General features: G+C 50.1%; 9 protein-coding genes across 9 annotated transcripts; 3 read left to right on the top strand and 6 right to left on the bottom strand.

The window, feature by feature from the left end:
* Nucleotides 1-1,579: 1,579 nt before the first annotated feature.
* CGCA056_v010873 (uncharacterized protein) lies at nt 1,580-2,730 on the top strand (the record flags this gene model as incomplete). Its single annotated transcript, XM_037326120.1, has 2 exons — nt 1,580-2,280; nt 2,340-2,730. The coding sequence occupies 2 exons, from the start codon at nt 1,580-1,582 to the stop codon at nt 2,728-2,730; spliced, it is 1,092 nt and encodes a 363-aa protein (XP_037176011.1).
* Nucleotides 2,731-3,454: 724 nt separating this feature from the next.
* On the top strand, nt 3,455-4,541 carry RPF2 (Ribosome biogenesis protein RPF2; the record flags this gene model as incomplete). Its single annotated transcript, XM_037326119.1, has 3 exons — nt 3,455-3,468; nt 3,529-3,585; nt 3,653-4,541. The coding sequence occupies 3 exons, from the start codon at nt 3,455-3,457 to the stop codon at nt 4,539-4,541; spliced, it is 960 nt and encodes a 319-aa protein (XP_037176012.1).
* Nucleotides 4,542-4,838: 297 nt separating this feature from the next.
* mlcG (Deshydrogenase mlcG) lies at nt 4,839-6,009 on the bottom strand (the record flags this gene model as incomplete). The annotated part of the gene is made up of 2 exons (XM_037326118.1): nt 4,839-5,036; nt 5,092-6,009. The coding sequence occupies 2 exons, from the start codon at nt 6,007-6,009 to the stop codon at nt 4,839-4,841; spliced, it is 1,116 nt and encodes a 371-aa protein (XP_037176013.1).
* Nucleotides 6,010-7,663: 1,654 nt separating this feature from the next.
* On the bottom strand, nt 7,664-7,900 carry CGCA056_v010870 (uncharacterized protein; the record flags this gene model as incomplete). Its single annotated transcript, XM_037326117.1, has 1 exon — nt 7,664-7,900. The coding sequence occupies one exon, from the start codon at nt 7,898-7,900 to the stop codon at nt 7,664-7,666; it is 237 nt and encodes a 78-aa protein (XP_037175619.1).
* Nucleotides 7,901-12,061: 4,161 nt separating this feature from the next.
* CGCA056_v010869 (uncharacterized protein) lies at nt 12,062-13,129 on the bottom strand (the record flags this gene model as incomplete). Its single annotated transcript, XM_037326116.1, has 1 exon — nt 12,062-13,129. The coding sequence occupies one exon, from the start codon at nt 13,127-13,129 to the stop codon at nt 12,062-12,064; it is 1,068 nt and encodes a 355-aa protein (XP_037175384.1).
* A 1,583-nt stretch (nt 13,130-14,712) lies between these two features.
* On the bottom strand, nt 14,713-15,626 carry GRX7 (Monothiol glutaredoxin-7; the record flags this gene model as incomplete). The annotated part of the gene is made up of 2 exons (XM_037326115.1): nt 14,713-15,041; nt 15,092-15,626. 2 exons carry the CDS (start codon nt 15,624-15,626, stop codon nt 14,713-14,715), a joined length of 864 nt encoding a protein of 287 aa, XP_037175383.1.
* A 4,992-nt stretch (nt 15,627-20,618) lies between these two features.
* Nucleotides 20,619-21,110, bottom strand: CGCA056_v010867 (uncharacterized protein; the record flags this gene model as incomplete). The annotated part of the gene is made up of 1 exon (XM_037326114.1): nt 20,619-21,110. The coding sequence occupies one exon, from the start codon at nt 21,108-21,110 to the stop codon at nt 20,619-20,621; it is 492 nt and encodes a 163-aa protein (XP_037175387.1).
* Nucleotides 21,111-22,413: 1,303 nt separating this feature from the next.
* CGCA056_v010866 (uncharacterized protein) lies at nt 22,414-23,142 on the top strand (the record flags this gene model as incomplete). The annotated part of the gene is made up of 1 exon (XM_037326113.1): nt 22,414-23,142. One exon carries the CDS (start codon nt 22,414-22,416, stop codon nt 23,140-23,142), a length of 729 nt encoding a protein of 242 aa, XP_037175386.1.
* Nucleotides 23,143-25,772: 2,630 nt separating this feature from the next.
* Nucleotides 25,773-26,018, bottom strand: CGCA056_v010865 (uncharacterized protein; the record flags this gene model as incomplete). The annotated part of the gene is made up of 2 exons (XM_037326112.1): nt 25,773-25,822; nt 25,877-26,018. 2 exons carry the CDS (start codon nt 26,016-26,018, stop codon nt 25,773-25,775), a joined length of 192 nt encoding a protein of 63 aa, XP_037175748.1.
* Nucleotides 26,019-26,767: the final 749 nt, after the last annotated feature.

Here is a 26,767-nt window from a genome sequence, read left to right as displayed (position 1 = left end):
CGTTATTTAGGGCAAAACAAGTCAAGATTTCGCTCGCAATTCTTCATCATTCACGACATTGTCGTATCAGCAGATAACATGGCCGGCAATGGCGACGCAGTCATTCTCCCAACAGGCACCGTCACTGGCCTTGCCAACTATCCCCGCGGACGCTTGGCGCCTACCACAAGTCATCGAACACTGTACATTTCAGGAACCTCTTCCAGGCGCCCAGATGGGACTTTCGACGGCGTCGAAACAAGAAGCGACGGCACTCAAGTGTTGGACGTACGAAAACAGACAGCCGCAATCCTCCGCAACATAGAAGAGGTAATCAAGCATGCCACTGCAAACAAAGGCGGCCTCGGAAACGTCATTGACGCGACGATATTCCTGGTGGATATGGAGAGGGATTACTCCAGGATGAACGCCGTATGGAATGAGTTTTATCCAAACGTTGAGGAGGCTCCGGCTCGGACGACCATTGGGGTGAGAGAGTTGCCAAGTCCAAAGCTGGTTGTGGAGGTTAAGTGCACTGCTATTGTAGAAACAATGGAGTAGGAAGGCAAGTGTGTTATCGCTTCAACTCCAGATCATCGTATCATGGGCCAACAACTGAATCCATGCCGTTGTCCATGTTGTTAGATCAATGTGGGGGATGTTAAGCTGTTGCCTGGGATCCTGTAGGAATTTACCAATGTACGCATCACTTCGTTGAATTCCCCAACGTCAAGCATCGCATTGACTAGCCTCGGTTGCTCCTGAATTCGCCGTTTCTCTGCGTTGAGCTTAAAGGCAGACCGCATTTTTAGGTTGTCAATCTTGAAGCTGCAATAGTCCGAGGGGGCCGCGTTGAGGCGGAGTAGTTGTAACCCACCACATGGGTCCCAGGGTTACGATCCTTCGGAGTCGCAAATGGGACTTTGGTGAAGCTGCCTTGGTTGTTTTTTCTGTGGGTCCATGGGATCGGAAGACAACGAACATTTAAATAGGGTGCATTCTAAGCGCCGGGTTGTGTGATGCTGCCTCATCAAATATGACTTTTGAGAGAATCTCAAGTAGAGTCTGTGTCGCAGCTTGAATCTGAGATCTGCCGTGATAGATATCAGTACCCAAGCAGACTTGCAGCGGTTGAACGCCATTCTCCTGATTTTCAAGGGATTCTGAGGAAGCAAAATCATACCATGTTGTCAATGTGGTCGTGCCTAACTAAGAATTGCGTGCGGTGAGTCGTAAAAGCGAAAAGCAGGGGTGCTTTCAGCGAAGGATCCGGACATGGCCTCCGCCCAGCACGAACCCCAGAAAAAGATGACAGCTCGATGCCCTGGCCCTGGCAAGTTTCCCAATTCAGAGGATTTTACCCGCTCTCCTGTCAGGCAGCTAAATTACAAGCCCAGGGAGACTGCATCGCCAACCTTGCTCCAGGCCGTAGCAAAACAACCACAATGGCACCGGTACATGCCGTCAGACTGCTGTACCAGGTGTCTCGTAAGATGGGGCGTTGAGAGGACGCAATACATAAAGAAGCACATCCAGACTCGAGGCTAGTGATCCCGACTGCTTCGTCACTCTCGAGTCCTCAACCTCCCAGTCAATCATAATGTTTAACCTCACCAAGACACTTGTTGCCACTCTGGCTCTCGTCGGCCTCGGAGCCAGCAGCCCGGTCTCCCTGGACAAGCGCCTGCCCGGCCGCGTCGTCAAAGCCGGCGAGCCCGTCGTCATCGATACGAACAGTCACTATCTCCGCGTCAGCTTCATGAACGACGGCAGCTTGATCGGAGGCTATGGCGCAACCGAAGGCGACACGAAGATAATGCGAGTTGTCAAGTCTACCGACGGCGCGCAGTCGTGGCAGCACATTGGCGAAGTCTTCCGCGGCCCAGTCGCCAAGCACGATATGGACAACGCGTTCCCTCTCCAGCTACCCAGCGGCCGAATCCTGTACGCCTACCGCAACCATGACCGCACCGGAGCCGACCTGCACTACACCTACTTCCGCATTTCCGTCTCCTACTCCGATGATGGCGGCAAGAACTTCAAGTACCTTTCCACCGTCGAGGAGCATGTTCCCAGTGGCGTCAACGGACTGTGGGAACCCTTCCTCCGTATCGCCAAGGACGGCACTCTGCAGTGTTACTACTCTGCCGAGAACTCGGCTGATGACCAGGACAACTTCATGAAGTACTCCAAGGATGGAGGTCAGACTTGGTCCAGCTGGGTCAAGGTTTCTGGTGGAGACCTTCTTTCTCGTGATGGCATGGTTGGCGTTGCGCCCATCGACAATAACGGAAACCTGATGTAAGTTCTCTTCTGGATATGCATGCTTTGGCACATAAACTAACAGAAAGCACACGCAGTGCCGTATTTGAGCACACAAGAGAGGGCAGATTCAACGTCGACTATGTCCTTTCTCACGACGACGGCTACAGCTGGGGAGAGCGTGGAAGCTTGTACACTGCCCGTGACGGCAAGCTCTCTGGTGCCCCCCAGGTCTACAATGTGTGGGGCACGTTGGTGGCTAGTTTCATGACTAACGAGGACGTCGACGTCGGAAAGGGGTACAACAATGGTCAAATGAAGGTCATTACAAGTACCGATCAAGGCAAGACATGGAGCACCAGCGTTGTCACGGGCGAGGCTGAAGCTCACTGGCCTGGAGTCTTCAACCTCGACCCTACGCACTTCTTGGCTCTGTACTCGAGAGAGGGTCTCGGTCTTGTGAGTCAGAAGTATGAGCTAGTGAACTAGATCGTATGGCTTTGAGAACCAATGATGAATTCGATGTACATATTCAAAGGTCGCGCACACATGATATCAAAGAGCAAAAATACGGAAAAAGGGGGAACATTGGCTACGGGGTATTGAACTTGCACCAGGACTGTGTTTGTGTGTTTTTTTAACAGAAGTGAGTCCCCACGAGTTGGTAAGGGGTGACTGTTTATTGACACAAACAAGCTCTCAACGCATTATGATTAAATTGATCTACCTTTGCAACGCATGATAAACCACTAAAACAACCTGAATCAAGTGATTATCGGAGTCAATATGCTTACAGTGGCTTAATCTACACTGTTCACTGCGTTGAATGTTAGAAACGCTTTGGACGGGCGTCCTACAATAAATTTGGGAAATCTAAAGAAGATAATCAAAATAATTTTTGAAACGACGAAGCAATGCCAGAGAGACGATTTCTGATCGTAGTACTAGACATCGCACTTAATGCTCATAGTTGCTGTATCTAAAAAGCGTCGCGAGGGTGTAAGTGAGGACCCACCGCTTGAGCTCATTCGGCTGCCAAGCGGCACCAGCTGGCAGAGACAAAGCTGACCCGAGGGGCACCGATAAGATAAGATAAACTCTCCAATGAAGATAAGCAATTTTTTTGACGGCAACTCCAGTTGAAGTCCCAGATCCAGTCGCATCCCAGCCACATGCAACACACCCGACGGACGACTCTTCGACCAACGGCACAATGCTTCGTCAAATGTGAGTCGCAACCACCCGAATCGAACACTCGCCATCGAAAATTTTAACAATCTTCTACAGAAAGCCCCGTAACGCTCGCTCAAAGCGCGCGCTCGAGAAGCGCGAGGCCAAGACCCAGTATGTCCTCCTTCGCTCGATCTCGACTTTGACCTCCTCCCGCAAGCTAACCACCGCCGCCATACAGAGAGAACCCCAAGACAGCCCTCTTCCTCCGCGGAACGTCGTGCTCGCAGGTCACCCAAGATGCCCTCAACGAGCTCTACCAGCTCCGCCAGCCCCTCGCGAAGCGCTTCGTGAAGAAGAACGACATCCACCCCTTCGACAACGCCGACTCGATCGAGTTCTTCTCCGAGAAGAACGACACCTCCATCGTCGTCTTCGGCCACACCTCCAAGAAGAGGCCCCACGCCATCACCTTCATCCGCACCTTCGGCCACAAGGTCCTCGACATGCTCGAGCTCTACCTCGACCCGGAGTCCTTCCGCACGCTCGCCCAGTTCAAGGGCAAGAAGGTGCCCATCGGCCTCAAGCCCATGCTCAACTTCTCCGGCACCGCCTGGGACAGCCCCATCGCCAACGAGTACACCCACGCGCGCTCCTTCTTCATCGACTTCTTCCGCGGCGAGCAGACGGACAAGATCGACGTCGAGGGCCTGCAGTGGATCGTCTCCATCACCGCCGACGAGCCCGCCGACGGCAACGACAAGCCCGCCATCCGCCTGCGCTGCTACACCATCAGCACGAAGCGCAGCGGCCAGAAGGCGCCCCGCGTCGAGGTCAACGAGATCGGCCCCCGCATGGACTTCCGCGTCGGACGCCAGCGCGAGCCCGACGAGGCGATGCTTAAGGAGGCCATGAAGAAGCCGCGCGGCACCGAGGAGCGCACCAAGAAGAACATCACCACCGACAGCATGGGTGACAAGATGGGACGTATCCACGTCGGCCGCCAGGACCTCAGCGAGCTGCAGACTCGCAAGATGAAGGGTCTCAAGCGCAGCAGGGACGTTGCGGACGACAACGAGAGAGACGACGACGTCGAGGTGGAGGAGCCCAAGAAGAGCCGCAAGGCGTAATGGATGTCGTTGGATGTGTTGTGTGTATTGGAGACGTTTAGGCCCAAAAAAGAGTGGTGGGAGAGATGCGGCGGAAGACCACTCACCGGCGTTTTATTATTGTTTTGGTCAGGAGGCATTCATTCCCACGGTCGGAGTTTTGAGCTTCTTTCAGCAGATGGTCGGCAGATTACAAAAGCAGGAACAAAGTCAAAAGCATTTCAGGACCCCATTTCGAACTGGACTGGATAAAGTGATGGACAGAGAGGTCAGCCTTGAGGCGGCCTCCCTACGTTTGCTATGCTGATTTGCCCAGTCTCACAACTTTAGATCTGACACCCTCCACACAAGCCTCTCACCCGAGGGATCTCTTGCTCGAAGAAGCTCGATGGCCTTTTGAGCACGCTCCAGCATGGTTGGGCCCTCGACAATCTTCTGCCTGTTTGGCTTGATGATGCCCTCCTCAAGCAATGTGGGAACAATCTCCCTCTGCATCTTCTCCCTGAAGAATCCATTCTGAGCCCAAAGTTAGCATCGATTTCCACGTCGTGTTGCACAGGAGAAACCTTACCTCGAGGTAAAAATGCGTCCGGACTCCCCTCACCTCGACGCCCGCGGCCCACTCGCCGACAAGCACCTTGCTCACATCCATCTCATACTCAGGCTCGACCTCCTCCGTCGCATCTCGCGCGATGACAGGCAGCATAACCGCGACCTTGGTCCCCCTCCCCGCAATCTTCGTCAACGGCCTCATCGTACCCTCCACAGACCCAATACAGTCCAGCACATACGGCACCCCCTCCTCCCCGACCACCCCCAAAATCTTCCTCGCCACATCGCTGTCCCGGTAACTAAACGTCTCCCTGGCGCCGATGCTCCTCAGGTACGCATGGTGCTTCTCGCTCGCGACGGCAATCACGTTCCCATACCCCCAGTGCCGCAGCACCTGCACCGCGTACACCCCAACGCTGCTCGCGGCCCCCCACACAACCACCGCCGCCTCTCCCTTTCCCCCCGGCGGCGTCCACCCCGCCGGCTTCGGCCACGGCAGCTCCAGCCCCAGATCCGCCGTCGCCGCGTGGAAGACGGTGATCAGGTTCGTCGGCACCGTGACGGCCTCCTGCGGCGTGACGTTCCCCGGCAGCTTGGACACAAGATACTCCGGCACCGTCGCGAACTCCTGGTGCGCCTTCTCGCGGGGCAGGTGGAACGCGAACGCGAATACCTCGTCGCCGGCCCGCAGACGGCCGTCACCCCCGGGGCCGACCGCGACGACGGTGCCCGCCGCCCCGCCGCCCATCACCTCCGGGTACGTGCAGAGCAGGCCGCCGTCGGCGCGGTGGAGGTCGAGCGGGCTGGAGGCGGTCCACTCGTTGTGGATGAGGACCTCGCCCGGGCCGGGGGGCTCGGTGGCGCGGTCGAGGAGGATCAGGGGCGCGCGTTTGGCGGGCGTGGCGACCGCTTTGTGCGTCTTTGGGATGGTTACCATTCTTGGCTAAAGAACGGCAAACTTTGGGAGAGGATGTTTAAGCTTGTTGGGTTATGATGTAAGGGCCGTCTGATGTCTGATGGGGGTTGATGCGTGACGTGTGGCTTGCCATGCTGTCGACCTCTGGGGCTTGGATCCATTTTGTACTTGTATTCCGATGCAACAAACATGTCCGGAGTTCCAATTGTCGAAGTGTGCTCATGATCGAGTATTCCCGCGGAAGTTGATGCTGAATAATTTCCGGGTGAGATGAAGTCCTTCGGCGCCGAGAGATGTCGTGATTTCTAAGCTAGACGGCGCGCCGTACAACAGCCGCCGCCCCGGTCTTATTCCCGTGTCCCTCCGCCGCTCAGACTTTGTTGGTCCGAGAATAGATTCATTTGGCAGAAATGTTTCAGGAACATGGGATAGAAACGAATCTCGCAATGGGTTCTTGCAGAATTGAGTTTGCTTACGTCAATTTCTATACATAGTAAACGTTGGGTTTAGCCTCGATGAATTTGGTTCGGGGTCGCGACGTACTTTGCTCATCTGCTCTATGCGCCTCGCCTGGTACCGAGATTGCCTAGAGTGGAAGTCTTGCTCGAAAAGGGCAACATCAAGAAGACCCTGTTTCTCGACTGGTGAATTACGCGGCCCCGGGATGCCATTGTTGCGGGCTGCCACTGCCTTCATGCTGGACTTCTGCACGAGGCCGCCGCGGCAGCGAGCATGCAGACAGCGGGCATTCAGAGCCATGACTAAATGTGCATTTGGCATTTCGAGACTATCTCCTGGGGTTCAGATAGTTCTGGAAGTTGAGGCTATGAGGCGAACGTATGTACCAACCTGGTACATCTCCGCCGATGGGCGGAATGCATTCCCTCGCCCGCCGGTCCGGCCGCCCCACTCAACCCGGGTCTCTAAGCGCAGGGCCGAACGGCAAAAATGGAGCCCGGTTCTCCCCGCCGTCAGTAGAATTGAGGAATGCAGCATTGTCCCTTTTCAAGTGCAAGTGACACATTCTTTTGACAGTGGTGATTTTAGAAATGGAGAGACCGCGAGAAGGAAAGGGTTGGAGCACACAAGAAAAGCAGTCAGCATCACGTTGCAGTCTGTCTCCTATGTTAGAGGCATGCAGAGCTCATCACGGGTGCGAAAAGGCACAAAATTGTTAAGGAGAAACAAAACTTGTTGGTATCTGTTCTATTCAAACAATCCGAATCTTGGGGTATCCGGCAATTTTGCTCATTCCCAACTCCCAAAAATGCTGAAAGCCAGCCCAGTGTCGACCCAATCCTTGGAACACGGCAAACCCGCAAGCCATCCACGGCCCTTTCCCGATCCGCCCTCTCGCTTCATGACAAGCAGCGGCCGCCCACGATGCCTCCGTGGCCCAAGGTCCGTCTCTGCCAACACCCGGCCCGCTCAGCGAGACCAAAAGAAAAACAGCAGAAGACGACCTCGCCTTTTGTCGTTTCATAGAAACATCTCATGACCCAAAGAAATGTAGCCCATCAGGGTTCCCCGTAGGAAAAGTTCCCCCAAAACGCCCCGCCGTTTGTGTGCATCGCTCATTGGTATCCCGTTGTAATCAGGAGAAAGAGAACGTCTTTCCCCCTTTTCGCTCGTGCATGTCTTACGTAACAAAATATTGAATTTTTTTAGGGCGTTTTTAGATGCGCGATGGCTGGTTGAGGACGTTAGAGCCTTGAGGCCCGACGGGGACAGTCTTCATCGTGTCGATGCCGTGCTCGAGGTCGTAGCGGTACGTGGGCGGGTGTCCGATATCTCGGAGCGCGCGCTTCACTCTCTGTCTCTTGGAGAGCTTGACGGGGGCGACGGCCTCTGGTGAGGTCTCCTTCTCAAAGGAGCAGATGGTGGAGGTCTCGGAGAAGGAATCTCTGCCCATGTTTGCGGTGTTGGGTGATGTGGTGGTGGTGGTGGTGGTGGTGGTGGTAAGTATGTTGACGGTGTTGTCTGGTTGTAGTGGTTGCTCGACTTGGGAGTAATTGATCGAGGCGATGAGGGTGTTTTTGTGTGTTTGTTGGGTGTCAATGTGTGAAAGGTTGATTGATTGCTGACGGAGGCCAAGAGGAGGAGATAGCAGCATCATCCGGCGCTGCCCTAGCTCTTTATATGCTTCCAAGAAATGCACCGCCCCAAGGCCAATGTCACCCGCATCGCCTGTATGTATCTCTGGATGTATCTCCAGGACACACCAAGAAATGCAGTCCCGAATGGTAAACGGGCGAACCAGTGGGAATTGGCGCGTCACTCCAAACGGGCGCAGAACAAGCATGGTCCCTTCTCCAACCTACACACCACACTACCCCCAAAGTTCACCGCCCACCTCTAATTCCATCCATCCCATGTGTATTGTCCCCTTTTTCGCAAGGCAACACGCACGCACTCACACATCCGCGTCTTCCCCCCCTCTCTCCCTGAGCCTTGAGGAGGACTAGGTTCCCTTCCCCTCCCCCGCCTCTTGTGCACCAAGGGCCAGTCCGCCCAACCACATTACCGGAAATGACACAAGCGCAACTCGCCGGCCTTGTAGCATGTAACCCCGGCCCTCCCTTGCCTACGACAACACGTTTTGACAGCGACAACCCACGCAGGACAGGAGTGACGCCGGTTCGTCAACCCCTTCAATGCGAACTCAAGAGAGAATCATAATTCCCTGCACACCAAAGTGCCTACTTTTCCATCTCCTTCGGCCGTGACTCACGCGAGTAGCGGCTTCCCTGCTTGCACAGAAAAAATTCAACTTCGCACTGCATACATCGCCATCCATCATCCCCAAACGCCGAAAGCCTTGCGGCACGTCCTGTCGAGTCCTGATTTCCCCCCGTGGCTGTCAGCGGACCGACGGCAGTTGGACACACTACTGCTGCCTCCTGCTTACGCTGGCTGAACCCCAAAACTGTCCACCTCTGGACAAGTCTCCCAAGGCGACAAAGAGGGCACAGGCAATAATGCTGCAGACTAGCTGCATTGGCAAGCCATGGTACTCAGCCCCCGTGGCCGCCAAGCGCTGCCATCATCTCTGCAATCGCCCGCTGCCGTATTGGCAATATCGGCAATGAAAGCAACAAAAGTTGCAGTGGAAAACGGAACGAACGTACCGATAAACGTACATGCCTCACGCAACCGCCTTACGAGTACCTCCCCAACTATCCCCGTCCCGTCGGGAGCCCAGGCTCCACGGAAGAAGCAGGCGACGCGTTCTTCGGCTCCCGGCAACGGGTCCAACAGAAAAGATAGGGCTCAAATTAAGCTCCCTGCTTGCGCAAACCAGACTAAAGGGGAGGGGGGAACCGCTAGACAACAGGCATCCAGACCCAATTCGCCAAAGAAAACAAGGTTGTCGCCGTAGCAAACTGGCAGCCCGTCTATTGTCCTTGGTTCGAACCTCATCTCTCTAGCCCGGGCTGATGGATATCGGACAGAGAACCCAACACCCCTTTCCCTTACCCTGTCCCTCGGTGACTTGACTGAACATCATCGCAACCCTGTCTTTGAGACATTGGCCTGAGTCACCAGGCGATGCATCACCACCAACACCTGCCATGTTCTCGCCGGCCTCGAGCCACGATGCAGGTCCTAGGAATCCCGCAAGGTCCGGTCCTACGGAGCGTAACTGACAGGGATGCAATAAGCAAAGACAGATCAGCGGGGATGCCGCCGTGGCCCGTGACGACAGACCACCGCCGCGGGATGCTGCCAACGTCGATCTCCCGACCAATCAGCAGTCCTCCCGTATGCGTGTAAGAGGACCCGATGACTCTTCGCGCATAATTCCGCAGCCTACACTGCAAAACCCGCTAATTACGGGACGCGCAACATCATCTTTTTTTTTTTTTTTTTTTTTTTCTCTGTGGCGCAGATTCGTGTCCGCAGGGTTATTGCCTCGTGTTGAGGGCATTCTGCCCGAGTACCGCGTAATCTCTCGCTGTGTTGTTCGTCTTCTTTTTCCTGACAAGATGAACACATCCGCGTAAAAAGATATTTTTCTCAAAAAAACGTCATGTCGCAGAATTCAGACAGCCCCCACAGTGACTCTTCCGCATCACAATGAGCCATCACCACGCCAAAGATCCGCTCCGCTTTCCACTCGTACCTGAACGTCGTCGCCCATCCGCGCGGCTCCCCGGCCGCTAGGAGAAAGAGAGAAGAAAGCTTGTCTACCACGCAACGCCGCAGCCCGATCTCTCGGCGATCCCTTACCGGCATGGCATCCCGGGCGTTGGCTTGCTGACCACTGAACCCCCGGCATGCATCTCTGGACTGCCGGGGGTCGGGTGTTGGTCACACAAGCCCCCCTCCGACAAGTACCGTACTGTTTCTTTCTTTGCTGAGCCAGGCAGGAAGAATCTACCCACGGCTGACCCAGTTTAAACTATGGTCCTGCGGTGATGTCCTTCTCGAGGTCCTGTGGCTGCCTGGATTCCCGCCTGGTTGCCTGATTGCTGTGGGGGATTCCTAACTTGAAGCGTTCCAAGGATGATGCGAGATAGGGGATGGGTGTCTACGACGTTGGAGCCTCGTCGACTTGTACGTTTTTGTATTTTCCTCTTCTCGCTGAGTTTGAGGTCTGATATCCTGGGAGAGTACATCCCTCGACACACCTTAGATGGCAGCCGACTTCCACTAAGAAAGGTCCAATGCCGCGTCTCTGAGGGAAGGGCACAAAGAGCTATCCCATTCTGAAGCCGCGCCTGCATTCTTTCTCTTGCCATCGTAGAAGTCGATTGTCCTCAGTTACGACATAGACTGGTAACTTGGTCTGCCCTCAACCCGTAATACTTGGCCCACTCTGATTTCGACATGAAGAAGGGGCTAGGGATCCCACTGGCCGAGGAGGAAGGTGTGACAGCGTCTCGGCGGACCTACGGGCTTGATTTCGCTTCGTAGTCCGGCAGATGCGATCCCACAAGCTGCTGAACGGCATCTTTCCGGCCATTACTAGGTGTATTCCCAGTTGATCCTCGTTCAGAGTACTCTCTGGACCAAGAGAAACCATGATGGACATGAGAACCGTCGAAGACGCGTCAACCCTAAGGCCTCACCGTACACACCTTGACTCAAGCACTTGAGCAAGTCTCTCTCCCTCCTTCTCTCCGCGGCAGTGGACTCGGTCTCGGAAGGCAGCTCCTAGCCGTCGACGACACCTGTCCCCATCCTCCTGCCTAGGCACACCATGACATCTAAAGAGTTGCCGCCCCAGAACTCTGCTTGTCCTGATCGTCTCCTTTTGCAAGCTCTTCCGGTGTCTCCTGGAGGGGATACTTGGCTGTCAGAGAGACAGGGTAACCTTAGCATCCGGCACAAGAGAGGGTGGCCGCTCATGGGAAGTTTCGGTTTCAGCTCTCTGGTGACATTGAATCAGAGGCCTCATCCAAAGAGTCTCGAACAATCCTTCCATCACTCTTGCTCAAGTCCTTGGGTATCAGTTCCCAGTGCCCTCCTCATAAATCAGCGTCCCTCCGTCACGCCTCAGCAGAAGACCACTTGCCGACTCCTCAACCCCCAAGCACCGTCCAGAGAGCCCACCGCGTCGGCCACATAACCCTCCTCAACCGCACCCGGCGATTGAGGGGAGGTCTCGTCCTGCCCTCGGCATTGCAGATGTGCTTGACGTAAAACCCACGAAACCTAGACGTCAGTCTCGCGATCCCGAGCTGTCTCTGACAGTCCACTGCTAGCGTGGATGCCTGGCCTGAAGCTACTCCAGAGCTGCTGAACGGCTTCTGTCGACGAGGCCCCCTTGAGGCTGAGATCCGGGGCCTCGAGGGGATCCATCGTTTCGACGAGACTTTCCGACGCCATCAGGAAGCAACGTTCATGCCAACAGAGCCTTGATCCTTGGCCGCGGGACACCTGCGGAGATCGTGATGGCCATCACAGTCCAATAGATCTCCAGGGAACAAAAGATATCTGTTGGTTCACCCTCATGTAGAAGCCATCAGTATCAAGTATCGCTTTGGTCTTCGAACCAGTCCAGAGGCAGGGTCATAACGCATGAATCTCATAAATCTCTATCAGGCCATCTTCACACCCCCTGTTCATCTCAAGGACCACCCACCTGCACCAGCTCAGGGACATCCTCATCTCCAACATGCTCGTCTCCGACATCCTTCTCCCGCTCAACCTCCTCCGCCTGCTCCGTGTCCTCTTCCTTCTTCCAGACACCCCCCTTAACCAAGACACATGCAGCCCGCAACAGATCTCTGTGCTCACACCCGACCCTCTCGCAAAGCTGCGAAGCAACGGTCATCGTAAGACCCGGCAACACGCTCGGATCCCCTGCCTCCCACCGCCGCATCTCCTCGTATGTGTCGTCCAGCAACAGCCTTGCATGGTGATGCGCGTCCTCCGAGCCCTTGATCTTGCTGTACAAGAAGAACACCCCGTGCCGGATCGTGTTCTCCGCCATGCATACCGCCATCTCCACAATCTCCGGTCTTGACGCCGCTGACGTCGGCGCCCGGTACCGCATGTACCCCTGGCTCGTCAGGTGCGAGAGCACAACCATACCCGCCAGCTCCTGCGCCGACAGGCCCCGTATGTAGGCGAGCTGCCGGAAGCGCACGTCCTGCCGATTTGACTGGTGGACCTCCTTGAGCGCGAGGTGCCAGCCGTCCGGCGGTGGCGCGTCGCGCAGGATGATGTCCTGGTGAATCAGCGACTTGACGCAGGGGTCTCTCCGCGGGACGATGTCTTCTCTGTATCTTATGGAGTGTGTCTCAAGGTCCGCAATCTCTGAGCACCGCCAGAGCGCGCTGGTGAGGCTGGCGCGGATTACGTCCGCCTTGGAGGTATCTTGGAGGTCGTACTCTTCCCAGAAGGCGAGGAAGGCGCCGTTAATGAGCTGTTCGATATTGCTCTCGCGCGTCTCGAGTTCCCGGATGATTTCGAACGTGTCCTTGGGCAGGACTTCGCGCTCTCTTGTGTCGGAGGCGAGGATGTGGTTGCGGGGTGCGCAGGGGTAGTGGGCGGCGTTGATCTTGGTCACGGCATGTTCGTACCGGTCCAGCAGCTCACGATTCGTTCTGCATGTTGCTCTGAGGGCCTGAATCTCTGAGAAGCCCGCGCGCTCCGCGATGAGGAGAAGCAGGTGTGGAGGGAGAAAAGACATTATCCAAGAATAGATGATGAAGTAGAGGTTGTTGATAAGTGATTCAAGTCCAATTGATGGTTTCGAGTGTTTCCAAGAAGGAATTAGAGGGGGAAGATGGTCTTGATTGAGGTGTTTAAGAAAGGTAGTGAATTGGAGAGGGTGGTCGTTGACGATGCGCCAGGGGCAGCACTAGCAGTCGATGTGTAAGTCAACGATATAAGATGAAATGTCAGGCGCCACGCCGTTCAGCACCCGTGACCACGTGGTTTCTGAAAGTAAAAAAGCAAGAGGCAGGATGAGACGGAAAGACGGGAGAGGCTGTTGAGCAACACATCTCGCAGGCGCAAGTGAGAACCCGGCTGCCTTTTCATGTTGCGACGTGGACCATCCGGGTTCTCAATTGATGATGGCGATTGCGCTCCGCCCCAGAAATCTAGATCAAAAAAGTGGTGTCAGAAGGCGAGCCGTCAAAAAGAGTCGCAATTAATCTTGCATTAGTCAGGCATGTGTGACATTGTCGCTGTCGTGCTTGCATCCTCCTGGAGTTGAACGGGATTGTGGTTGTTGGAAGCTTCGGAGAGAGGCGAGGGGCTGCGATGACAATTGCCGCGGGGCACCTTGAACTCTTCAGAAGACACGACAAAGACACAATGAACACAAGCGCTTTCGCAACAACCACAGGAAACATGGGTACAAAGCTTTCAATAGGGCCCGAATCCTGATTTTGAACGTACCTGACACCTTTATGGCCGACACGCGCCAACGGATTGTGTCATGGAGACCTAATCCTGGGCAGAGGCGCGCTGCCGATCTTGGCGGGGTAGCTAGAAAGAGCCTCAGCTGGATCGTGAGGACCCTGCCCCGCCATGTCAATTGACGCAATTGGAGCGTCTCAAAAGACATCCGCTCTCAGAGTAACGAGGAGAAGGATAGGTAGAGGGGCCAGGTTAGTGAGAAAGCCCACAGAGCTATGAATTAAGACAAGATGTTGTAGGGGACGATGAGAAGACGACAGAGAGACGCGAGCAGGAGATCTAGTTTACTAGCCTCGATTTGTGATTTGACAGTGCCGTGAAGGCAGAACATCGGTGCCACTCAAGGTCTCTCGCATTACTTGCCGACAACTGTGAGCCTCGAGAAACGTCGCTAGAATGTTTCGTTAGCATTATGAACCCATCAGAGGCTCACTCGGCCATCTGTGCCAGATGATGTGCAAGCCCATCTAGCCAGCCGCGCCATGGTCTGGCTGTCAAGGACACACTGGTTGGAGAAGTAACGACCGGCCGACGGAACGGCATAGTCATGTATTCTTTGAACGAGCTAATCGTACAAGTCCCTCCGCATTATAGGGCTGTCGCTGTCTCGCGCCGCTGTCTCCTTGACTTCGTCCGCCGTCGCAATTCTGGAAAGACTCGACATCGCTGGCTGAGGTCTGTTTGCAGGTGACGAGAATTGAATCGATCCCAAACGCCGAGTATGCAATGTCCATTACTGGGGAATCCTCCTCCAGTTTCCCACCGTATCCCTAGTTTGCTCCAAGAAGATAATGTCGGCCAGAAAGGATGTAAAATATAGAAAGGAAATGCAAGAGCGCGCCCGGCCTAGTTCTTTTTCTCCTTCTTCAACCCGTCGGCGGTCTGCAGCTTCATTTCAACCTTCTTTTGTCCAAGATCGACAATCCTGGGCAACAGCTTGTTCTGGTTGTCCAGCTCGACAATGTCGTCGCCTCCACCAATGCTCACACTATTGACCAAAATGTTGGGAACAGTTTTGCGGCCGGTCTTCTCGCCCAGGAAAGCTTGCAATTCGGGTCCGAGTTTGTGCTTGTCGAGCTCGACGACGTAAGGGGCGGGGGAGATTGAGTACTTGTTGAGCAGAATCTCCTTTGCCTTCTTCGAGAAAGGACAGTATGTCTTGGAGAAAATGATGACTGTTCTCAAGTTAGTAAATATTCATTCCCAGCTGCCACGCTCGACCTACCCGGCGACTTTTTCAGGATCGAGTTGAGCTCCACCTCGACAGCATGCTCCTCGGCGGTCTCCTCCTTCTCTTTCTTCTCCTCCTTCGGGCTCTCCGCTGAGACGTCCTTTGCGTTGCCCGTCTTCTCCTTCTTCTTGTCCTGTCCTGCGGCCGAGTTGCCCTTACCGACCACTTCGCTCGGTGCGTCAGGCTTCAGCGGCGCTTTCTTGTTCGCAGACTCCTTGGCCTTGTCCTCGGCGGCCTTCAGCCTTTCCTGCATATCCTTGGCCAGCTTCGCATCGTCCTCGTCGATATCGCCGTCGGCGTCCTTGTCGGTGGGGGCATGGCCGGCGGCCTTACCCTTGTTCTGATCAAGCACTGCCTGACCTGGTGGAGGTTTCTTGTTAAGACCCTCGACGGTCTTGTGGTAGAAGTCTTGAACGGAGCGCGAGTCGCTGGCCTCGCCGGATCGGAGTGATGAGGTGTAGAAGAGGACGAAGACCACTCCGATCATGACACCGATCAGGAGGGTGCGCAGTTGCCTTGGCGAAGGCATCGCGAGGGAGTCTTGGCGCTCGACGGTGCGCGACGGGTGAGGTTGGTATGAGGGTATGCGCGCGGGCAGAAGACAATGGTCGGGATGCGACGGTCGAGCAATGTCGCGATTGTTTCTGGTCTGTTGTGGGCGATTGAGTTGGTGCAACGATGGCAAGTTGACAGTCAGGAGATGGCGGCTCGTAAATGCTACGGTAGCAAGCGGGCAAGAAGCAAAGACTCGACAGGGATTCGGATTCGACACGGAAAGCGGTCTCCCTGCGGCTCTGGCGTGGATAAGTACGAGCCCAAGCGTTCCGGAGCTCCCCCAGCAATCGGGTGCTTTGAATGTTTCGAATGGGTGGACGACGGATAAATAAGGTAAGGCAGGATTCCCTAAGCAACAAGGCGAATTGATGTTGGCGTCGCAAGCGCAGCAATAGTAACGGTGAGTATTGTTCTCTTCTTGGTAAGGAAAGGGGCGGCGTGTTGCTGGAGCTGAGGAGGTGTCGCGCAGTGGCTGTCGAAACGTGTGATGCTCGTAATAAGGGGACGAACAGGAGAAGGAAGGCGGAGGCAGAGGCAGCGTTCTGAGAAAGTGGGAGCCGTCAAAAGGCGATGAGTTGGAGAGCTCCAACTGCAAGTGGGATCGACAAGGTGCAGTGTTGCCCTCGTGACTGGCTACTGTGCTGTGCCGTTGGGTTGGACAAGAGAGGCTGGCCGGAATACTGCAGAGGCAGGGACTTCTGGAAGCTCGCTTTTCACGGGTTGGCGGACGCTGGCTGGGCTGGGCGGGATGCTGTGGCTCTTTCAGCTGGAGGCGCACCTCACGCAAATGGGCTGCTGGGAGGGGCTATATTCGGCACCCCCCAGTCGCTTCTTCGGCACCCAGTTAAACCCCTTTTAGCAGTTTATAGGCGTTATAGCTATAGAGGGTGCCTACTACTTTATAGCCACTTAAACTATCCTTATACTAGATATTTTATGTAATAAGTATATAGATTGAAGTAAGTTACTTAGAACGTATAAATATATTATTTATTAATAACCTAACTTATTTTATATCCCTCTAATATTAAAATATAAATATCTTTACTAAATTTTTTAATTTTATTATTGTTAGTATATCTTTAATATAAAATTAATTAATTTCATTTTTAAAAGGCTTATTAAAAAGGTCTATGAGTATTAGAAGCTTTTTAAGTATAATATAATTAGAAGTAAATTATAATTAATAGTATATAGTATAGAATATTAATAAAACTTAAACTATAAATATAAAAACTATTTAAAGAAATCTATAGTAACTTCTAGAGATTTAATAACTAATAAAATAAGTTATAAATAATTTATATATTTATTAGAAACTTTAGAGAGATAAACTACCTCTATAGTTAATAATTATTATAACTACTTATTTATTATTAATAAGTTAAAGCTATATAATTAAGCGTTCTAAGTAATAGTGCATAAAATAGTAGGTAGTAAAGAAGTAATATAGGTATATATTAAAGACCTCTTAAAATTTAGTAAGTTATATTACTATATAAATAAATAAAAAAGTAGGTATTAATTATATCTATATAATTAATATATATAATAGGTAGTATTAACTATATTATAAAAAGTATAGCTCTTTTTTAGCTACTTAAATATTTATATATAAACTAAAATAAAGAGTAAATATTAGATATTTAAGCTTCTATTATAACATTAGTTTAAATAAGATTAATATAGTTTCTTAGATATACTTTTAGTATTTTAAGTAGTAATAATAAAATTTAGAATTATTATTAATAGATATTATATATAAAGTTAGTTATAAAGTTAAAAAAAATAAGTAAAATTAATTAGTAATAAGTAAATTATTTTAATATATTACTTTTGAAATTTAATAATATTATTTTAGTATACTTAATATTTAATATTATTTTCTACTTTATTTTAAGTAAAAGTACTACTATACATAAATAAGTCTTTAAGTAACTTAGAGATATAATTATAGGTAAAAAAAAGATTCTTAAAAGTAATAATAACTAATTCTAATAAAATACTTAAAAAAGCTAATAGAGTTATATTTCTAAGTATTTAGTAGTAGATCTATATTTAGTATATATTAAAAGAATATAATATTTAATATAAAAAATAAATAATATAAAGTACTAAAAATAGATAATAATAGCTAAGCTAAAAACTAGCTTTTTAGTAGGTTTAGAAATACTAACAATCTTAGCGTGCTTTATATTAGAAATACTTCTAATTTATCTAATTTAATTATAAATAGATCTAAAGAAATTTTAGTTAATTCTATTAATTAGGATTTTAAAGTTAATATTATAGAAGATTTTATTAACTTAATAACTAGCTATAAAATAGAGAATTTAATATTAACTATTAACTTCTTATTGTTTAATAGTAATAATATTAACTTTCTAACTATAATATTAAATTTAATTATCTTATTAACTATTAATTCTAATAAGATTAAATAATTGCTAAATAAAGTTTTATAAATATAGAAAGTATATATCTATATAATAACTAAAGCTTTATTCTAAAAGCGCTAGAAAAACCTTAAAAAAGTTTTTAAAATAACTTAGCTTTAAATTATTGACTATTTTACTACTATTTATTTTCTATTTTACCTCTAATTTACTAACTTTACTATTAGAAAATATTATAACTATAGTTTTAAAGTAATATTATATATAGAAAATATTTATACTAAATTAAAATTATATTTATATAACTACTTTATTAATCTCTATAGCTTTTATTTTATAATTACTAAAATAATTAAAATAAAAAAATAAGTATTATATAACTATTTTAGTAAGGAGAAATATTAATTTAAGAACATTTATAATAAGATATCTATATTATATTAGTTAATTTAAGGTATTTTGTTTAAAATACTTAAGATAATATATTAATAATATAAAATAGTTTATAAGGTTTAAATTAATAAATTATAAATAAAAAAGTTAAGATACTATTCTATCTCTTTTTTATATTAATAAAGCTTACTCTATTATTATAATATTTTTAATTATTTTAAATTAATAAATAATAAATATTATTTATATAAAATACTACTAATTACTACTAATAGCTTAACTGAACTTTAATATATTTGTTTTTCTATTATTTTACTAAATATACTTCTAACTAATATTTTATAACTAAAGATTATAGTATTTAGAGTAGTAATAAAAAGGCTTAATCTTAATATTATTTTATAAAAAAAGGAACTATTAGTAAAACTTTATATTAATTAACAATAATAATATTTTTATAAATAATATACTATAATATTAATTAACTATATTAATACTTTTCTTTTATCTTAACTATAATATATTTATTAAAAAAGACCTCTCTATGTTTAAGGTAGCTAATATTAATATATTTATTATATTACTATTATTATTATAATTACTAAAAAAGAAAAAGAAATAAGCTATTGAAAAGTAAGTTAAAAAATAAAAAAAGAAGATACAAATATTAATTAGCTAGTAGTTTTATTAGATAAGTTAGTAATTAGCTTAAACTTTATAAAATATTATTTTAAATTAGTTATTACCATTTTTACTACTATTATTAGCTTTAAATTTAACTTTTTTTAATTAAAGTTAGCTTTAATAGTATTCATAAACTTTTTTATTACTTCTATAAATATATTTTAAAATTTTACTACTTTTAAATTGGTAATAATTTAAGTAATTTTTAAGTTAGCTAATGTAGTAGTATAAATATAAATACTAGAAATAGTATAAATAGTATGAATAGCTATAGCTTTAAGTAAGTATATTAATATATAAATTTTCGCTCTATATCTTATAGAATAGTATAATACTTTATATAATAAACTTTTAGTAGTTACTAAAACTAAAGTATTACTACGCTATATATAGTATAGCACCTACGCTATAACTTACTAAAAAGGGTTTAACTAGGTGCCGAAGAAGCGACTGGGGGGTGCCGAATATAGCCCCTCGGCTGCTGGCTGCCAACGTGCGCGACGGGGAGCACAGTTGCCCGTGCCAAGATCACAGATTAAAGTACCCCGACCCCGTTCCCTGCCTGCAAGCTGTTGTGGGTCATTTGAGGGCACACACGCCAATCAGCTCGCGCCATTTGAACAGATTCTCCGCACTGTACTTTCACTCGACAAAGACACCTGGCTACACAGTTCCCTTTCCCAAACACCGCACGGCTCGGAGGATCGTCACCCTGACACACGCCGCCTTGCTCGCAGGAAACAACATGGGATGGCTTTACACGACTCGAAACGAAACGGCAGTCGCCATCGCCGCAATGCTTCTTACAAATATCTCCGACTGTGATGTCAACCGCTGACCGCCCCAACTATTTCGAAGATTCTCCCCAACAACAACTGTCAGGGACTCTCACCGATCAGCGCTATCATCTAACGAAAGGGAGCATCCTCGACCCGCCCTCGTTTCTTTAGCCGCTTCAGCACACAAAAGACTGATATGCACCGGCATTTCGACGAGACAGACATTGTCTCCAGGAGCACCAGGGCGGATTCTCGATACACGCAGGGATGCGAGAGCGCCGCTGACACACCCAAATCCACCGCCTTCTCCATCCGCATGCTGACACGACATGCACTGCAAAATCCGATGACGATGACGAGCAGTCACAGTGCAGTTCAGGGTTCATTGTTGGTGGGTGTGCCAATTCATCTCTACGATACAGAGTTTGCCCGACATCAACGCAAGAGCCAATACATACGAATGAGGATCGTCTCAACTGCCCAGAAGAAGAATCATGTTTATCCACAATTTGACTACTAAAAATACCAGCCAGCCCTACGTTCCCGCGCGCATCACCCGCTGATCCTGCAGCAAGTCGCTATCTATCTTCATCTTGGCCAACTCTTCCAGACCTCACCGCCGCCCGATTAGTCCAAAGCAGAAAGCCACCATTCCAGACAAAAATACACATGAAGCCGCACGAACCACCCAAAGATGCCTCCTCCTGCTGAGACCTAACGACGGAACCCGCTGTGTTTCCGCGCCGCATGGGCAAGCAACAGCCGTGTCGCCGCGTCCACTTGCCGGCTGTCCAGACCCTCCACAACATGCTCCAAGTCGATTTCGCCGTGCGCCGCAACTTTGCTTCTCCCGTACCCAAAAGCCGATCCGGACGCTCGTATTACCACCTCATCGGCCCCGGCCGCGGCGGTCTTGGGTCCGGTTTCTTGTCCCCACAGCGTTACGGTCGGCCCTTGTTCTGACGGGGATTGTGTCGCTGGTTTGTCCGCGGGTGAATTTGATTGAGTTTCCAGCCGGGCGTTCTCCATGGCCTCCAGTTGGACTTGTTCGGCCCGTCTGGCCAGCATTTCGTGGTTGTGCTTGATGAGGGTATGTGTTGCAGCGCGGTCTCTGTGACGCTGCAGATGGTTGTGAACATGCGAAGGCGCCGTGAGAGCCGGCGTTGAGCAAAAGAAGAGCAGTCCCAGGTAGGTGACAGGCTGCATGATTATGAGATTCGGATGTTTCCGTTGAAAGAGTTTTGGGTTCGATCGTTTTCGGAGCTGGAGAATTCCACTGTTCTTATCGGAATGGCTGGCTGGCTGGTATGGTTGAAAAACGGTCGAGGCGTGATGTCTTGCGGGGTTCTGGACCGTGGAAGGCGTTGCAACGGTTTATATTCCAGTGAAAAGTTCTCGGAAAGCGGTCACGCCAGACATGCTATGACGAAGAGACACCCCAACGTCATGTTCAACGGCGCCTAGCTTTGTTCAAGTCACGCCGACGTCAAACGAGAACCTGCCACCCGCTGGAATGCGGACATCGTCGGTGGAGGGGGCATTGGCGATTCAGACCCTGCGATGGTTTGTTTGGCGGTTTGCCCAGAGACCGAAGGGTCTTCTGTCTGAGTCAACCACCCAATCCCTTCCTTCACAACACCACTACCGTCACAAATGATCAATTCAAATGGCCTTGACTCCCCAGAGCCAAGAAAAGCTCGACCATCTCGTCGCTTCACCTGGTCTCAGGGCGTCGCCTTGCTCTCGGCCGTGGGGCGAGCAGCACACCACTTCGAACGTACAGTAGGCTAAACGCGTTTAGAGCGGATGCGCCTACCTCAGTCTACAGGAGATTTCCCCTTTGGACCATCGTCAAAACACACCTTTTACTGGTCCACAGAGGTCGGAAAGTCGAGGAGGGCCATGCAGGAGCGGCCAAAAGGACCGTTTCCGCACGAATACTCCGGCCTTGTCTGCCTAAAGGCGCAGAGCAAGAGGGGCGGGCGTCACTTTGCAGCGATTAGATAAGAAACTTGCCTATTCAGGCCATCATGCCGCCTCTGACTGGGTCTGCGAATTCCCTCAAGCTCTTCGTGTCAGCCCCCGCTCGCCTGCTCTTCTTGCTCCAAAAGCTCTTCTCCTCCGTCTCTCCTTTTCTCCTCGCCTCTCTTGTTCTTCCTTCTTCACTGTCTTCTCAGTCAAAATCTGCCATCTGCATCACGGCTAGACCAATATTGCCTAGATCAAGGGTCCTTCTGAGACACGTCTTCAGGTGCCAGAATTATCACCCCCCCCCCCCATCCCCCCATCCCCAGCCTCCCGCAGAAATGTCACTTACACGCCTCTTGCGTCCAGGCTGCGCCGTCGTGCCTTTTTATCCAATCCTCCCTCACCACCATCGAGAACGCAAAGCGAGGCAGTACTGAGACCTGACGAAACAATCCGTCAGAGTCCAGATCTGCCTGATTGATCGACTACGGCAAAGCGCAACCCGGTCTCTCCCAAACGGATCACCACCACCGCCGAGAAGATGTCTCGACCGTCTCACGACCCCGTCCAGACCGCGCCTCACGGCACCACCTACAACAACACCATCTTCCCCCTCGAGGGCGGCTGCGCCTGCGGCAACATCCGCTACGCCCTCACCGCCGCGCCTCTCGTGGTCCACTGCTGCCACTGCACCTCCTGCCAACGTGAGACCGGCACCGCCTTTGCGGTAAACGCCGTCGTCGAGGGCGAGCTGGTCACACTCCTGCCGGGCGCCGCTACCACCCTCCAACGGTCCATAACCTTCCCACCGTCCCTTCTAGACACCTGGACCCCTAGACAAGCCAGGCCCAGGCCCCTCGAGGACGGTCCCGGCAGTTCGGATTGCCTACCAGACGACACCACCACCACCGCCTCACCGATCCTCCTCCCTGTTCCCGCAGAGTCAGGCGCGCCGCAGAACATCGCGCGCTGCCCCGTCTGCCTGACCGCAGTCTGGAGCAACTACGACGACTGCCCCCTGCTCAAGTTCCTGCGCGTCGGAACGCTAGATGCGCCGGCGACGCTCGCTGCGGGCCCGGACCTGGTGCACATCTTCGTGCGGAGCAAACAGTCCTTCTTTGAGATTCCAGACGACGGGAAGCTCCGCTTTGAGGGGTTTTATCCGCAGAAGGAGGGCGTCTGGCGACCCGAGGCGATGGTCAGAAGGGGGAAGCTGCTCGCTAAAATCGCAGAGTGGGAGAAGGAGAAGGAGAAGGGGATTGGTGGATAGAGAAGGAGGGGAGGTCAGCAGGATGCAAGCTTTCGGGGCTTTTCTTATTCTTTCTTTTGCGGCATTCTGTCGTTCCTAGTTCTTGGTTCTTATCACTCCTTTCGGATGGGGCCTGGATTCACGACGCACGAGAAGAGGATTCCGACATTTCACATCTCACATCAGCTCACAATCATGCTTTCCCGCCAGGGTCCAAGGGGCTAGACTGAGGGATATTGTTCGTCTTCTGCCTGGAACCAAGCTTTGGATGCAGGGATTGGTGTCTTCCTTGACAGGAGATGGAAGCTTCTCTCAGCTGATCAGGGTCTGGACTAGGGGCAAGGTCTAGACTGGCAAGCGGCTAGGCCTCGTTCCGAGGGCGGCACGATCCAGCTTCGCGGGCCTCGAACTCTCAAGGGCTTTTGGGACGGACCACGTCCTCCGCGATGTCTCATAGTGTCCTTCCATTCCATTTTGTAGCATTTCAGCAGGTCAGCGTTCCCCCGTCACTTCTTCGCTGCTTTGAGATCCTGCCCTGTGTGCTCATGTTCTCCTACTTCGAGTGGTCGAAGTAGACATAACTCGGGCAGAGGGCAGAGATTCGAGACTGGGTAACCTCAGGTTTGACCATATAAACGTGAATCTTCTGTCAAATGACTCTGCAATGTCCTTTCGTCCTTTCCAAGTTGGAACTGGTCATTGAACGAGATTTATTACACCACTGGACGATGCAAGCTTCTCCTGTATCAGACGTCCCTTTGCCGCGCTCTGCCTCTTGTCACTTTCACTATGCATTTAATTATAAGGAATACCCGAGAACGAACCAAGACTTCTGTTTGAAAATGCGATGCGAACTGAGAAAGGAGCTGTTTCTATGAGCCACATTGCCAACATGGACACCACTACCATTGACCATGTCGTGGCAGATTAGATCGACAACGGGCTATCGCAGATGTTATTGCTGTCTGAACTCAAAATTGAGGAAGGACTCACGGACGTTTTAAATTGAACATGTCATCAGCACCAGACGTAGCCGCGATCTCCCTCACCCTATGGCGGGGAAGGTGTATAAAAGTCGTGCCCACAGGCGGAACTGAGCTGACCATGAAGAACAAATCTGGTTCCTCCACAATCAACAGCCCGGCGCGGCGATGGCGGATGTAGACGACGGGCATCTCATCATCTTCCTCGTGCTCGCAGTGGTACAAGAGATAAGTGTTCGAGGGGGTTCTCTGCGGCGAAGTCGACTACGTCTCTCGTTTCTGCTGGTTTCGTATGCAGTCAGAATACGCTGGCGACGATACAGGATGACCTTCCTTGCCCGCGTTGCTCATTGTTGCCTCGCCCAGCCCTAGACGTGCGCTGATGGATGTGACTGTGTAAAGTAGCCAATCAGCGTATTGAGCAAATGATCCTAAAGATCTCATCGAGACTCAAGATTCCTCATCCGATTCTTGTTTATTGAAAATACTATCCTGGAAATCACGTTACAAGCCCTTTTGTAGTCGTATGCCTCATGTTGTGGACTCACCGGGATAACATAAACATGGACGTGGGCTCGCGTGCAGCGGCAACGTATGTGTTGGGACACTGAAGCTATTTAAGCCCTCTAGAATCATGCACGACCTCCTTTCGATTCTTTCCGGGACAGAGACGGGCAATTCGCGGTCGACCATTCTTCATGGGAGCTGTTTAACGTCGACTCTATGTGTGTAAGTCTGTCATTTTCAGACGTCGTGTTCATGCCTAGACACAACATTGTAACTCCCAGCTCCAAAGCAAAGAAATTCGTTTGTATCGTCGAAGTATTCCCCTCACATATATGGGTAAGAATGCCGGACACCAGAGGCGGAAAGGGGTTCAGTCACTTGGCGGCCTCAACTCTACCGTCGCACGGTGCTGGCCTTGTCAACCTTATCAATAGCATTCGCACGCCTACAAATTCCCCCGTTCATTCACAAACCATCCTCACATTCTCGATGTGTGGGATGAATTATGGATTGCACGTTGGAACACCGTCTCAATCGTGTGAAATTTATATCTATAATCCAGCTCAGTCTAGGTCTTGGATTTTCGCTATGCGCAAAACCATCAGCATTTGCCTCTTTCTCAAGTATGAGAAGCATCATGACAATCAGACTAGCTGCCCAAATTTGAGCGCCAATGATCCAACATTCCGACCAGGTCTTGATTACCGGTTATGATTTATTTACAGGGAAGGAGGACGCCCTGAGATCCGTCAATACGCTGTCATGGTGAATTTCTGTATGTACTTCTTCTTGATTATAAGTACGCAATACACATAAAACAGCAGAGAGGCCGAAGAGGCCCCAATGGCCGCAATGGTCTTCACGGCCTGCTTTGAAGTGACATTATGTGTTTCATGAGTCTTGGTTGCGAATCGTCACTAGGAGCAATTGGGTCGCGAACACAAGCAGATTCAGGCTACAACCAAGTCGATTTGAAGAAGAACAGAGCTATGAGCCGGTACATGACGCGCCCTTTTATATTCCAGTCTTCCATCCAATCGCCCTGTCGCCCATCTTTAGGCTTGAAATCTGGCAGGGTCCTCAAGTCCCAACTGCCTAATTCACTTTAGGTACCGCATCCAAATCGAAATTCCACCCGAGTGGTCGACTGGCATCAAGCCCCTAGCAAGACTCCCAGAGAGCCACGCAGAACCCGCTTGGACAGCACTTGGCTGAGAACCCCCAGTCAGAAAGAATAAGGTATTTATTGAAGTGGTCGAACTTACTGAGCCCAATACAAAAGATGGAGCAGGCAACCTCAATATCTTCGGTGTCCAAAACCACGACGGACTGAGTTGAGTGTTGGGAAGGAATGCGAAGCGCAGCCGTCACGGCGATGAGGGTGGTCAAGATGACTGCCGGGTTCATGTTGATCGGCTTATTCTGCGAATGGTCGTTTTGCTCTGAGAATTTTGTGTTGAGAAGATCTTCATCAAAAGGGAAACAGCTTACTAAGGTCTGCCTTATATACTCAATCACTTTCTCGCAATTGTTTTCTCGGAAGAGATGTTCAGCTATTTTCGGCATCATCTTGATTACACGACGAGAAAGCCGGTGAGTACTTTACATCAGAATCGTTAGATCAACCACGCCAGCCACGATTCCAGCATATCTCAGTCGAAGGGTTTATTTCGGCCGCGACGTTTCTGTTGGTGTAGAACCATGGCGTTCAAATCACCAGCTGAACGCACCTCATGCCACGCATTCCGCACGCAACGATTGGACCAGCGTCAACTTCATGTACAGCTGAAACTCCTTCAATCTATCGCATCCAAAACGATCCTTCCAATTGAGTTTGACATCTTGGTTGGGTCGGGCCGCAGTCATCCGTCCACGCTAGCTGAACAGGGACAGATGGAGGGTACGAATCCGGCCAAGGGCCTCAGCTGCATGCCCAGAAAGGCAATCAGCTTCGTCAGCTATTTTTCGGGAGTTGGATTTGGGCCACATACAAGCTACTATCGAATTCAGGCAGACGAGACAGACGTCATGGTTCTGCAATCGAAGGTGGAGCAACTCGAAGGCATGTAAGTATATTTGATTGCTACCAGCTGCGAAGGGCGGCTATTCCATTATCTTTGTTCACCATATAAATAAATACACGGGAGATCTAAAAC

This window comes from Colletotrichum aenigma, assembly GCF_013390185.1.
Source record: "Colletotrichum aenigma strain Cg56 chromosome Unknown KSG_Cg56_contig07, whole genome shotgun sequence".
NCBI classification, from domain to species: Eukaryota; Fungi; Ascomycota; class Sordariomycetes; order Glomerellales; family Glomerellaceae; genus Colletotrichum; species Colletotrichum aenigma.
Note: the sequence above shows the minus strand (reverse complement) of the source record. Positions and strands in the feature narration are given on the sequence as shown.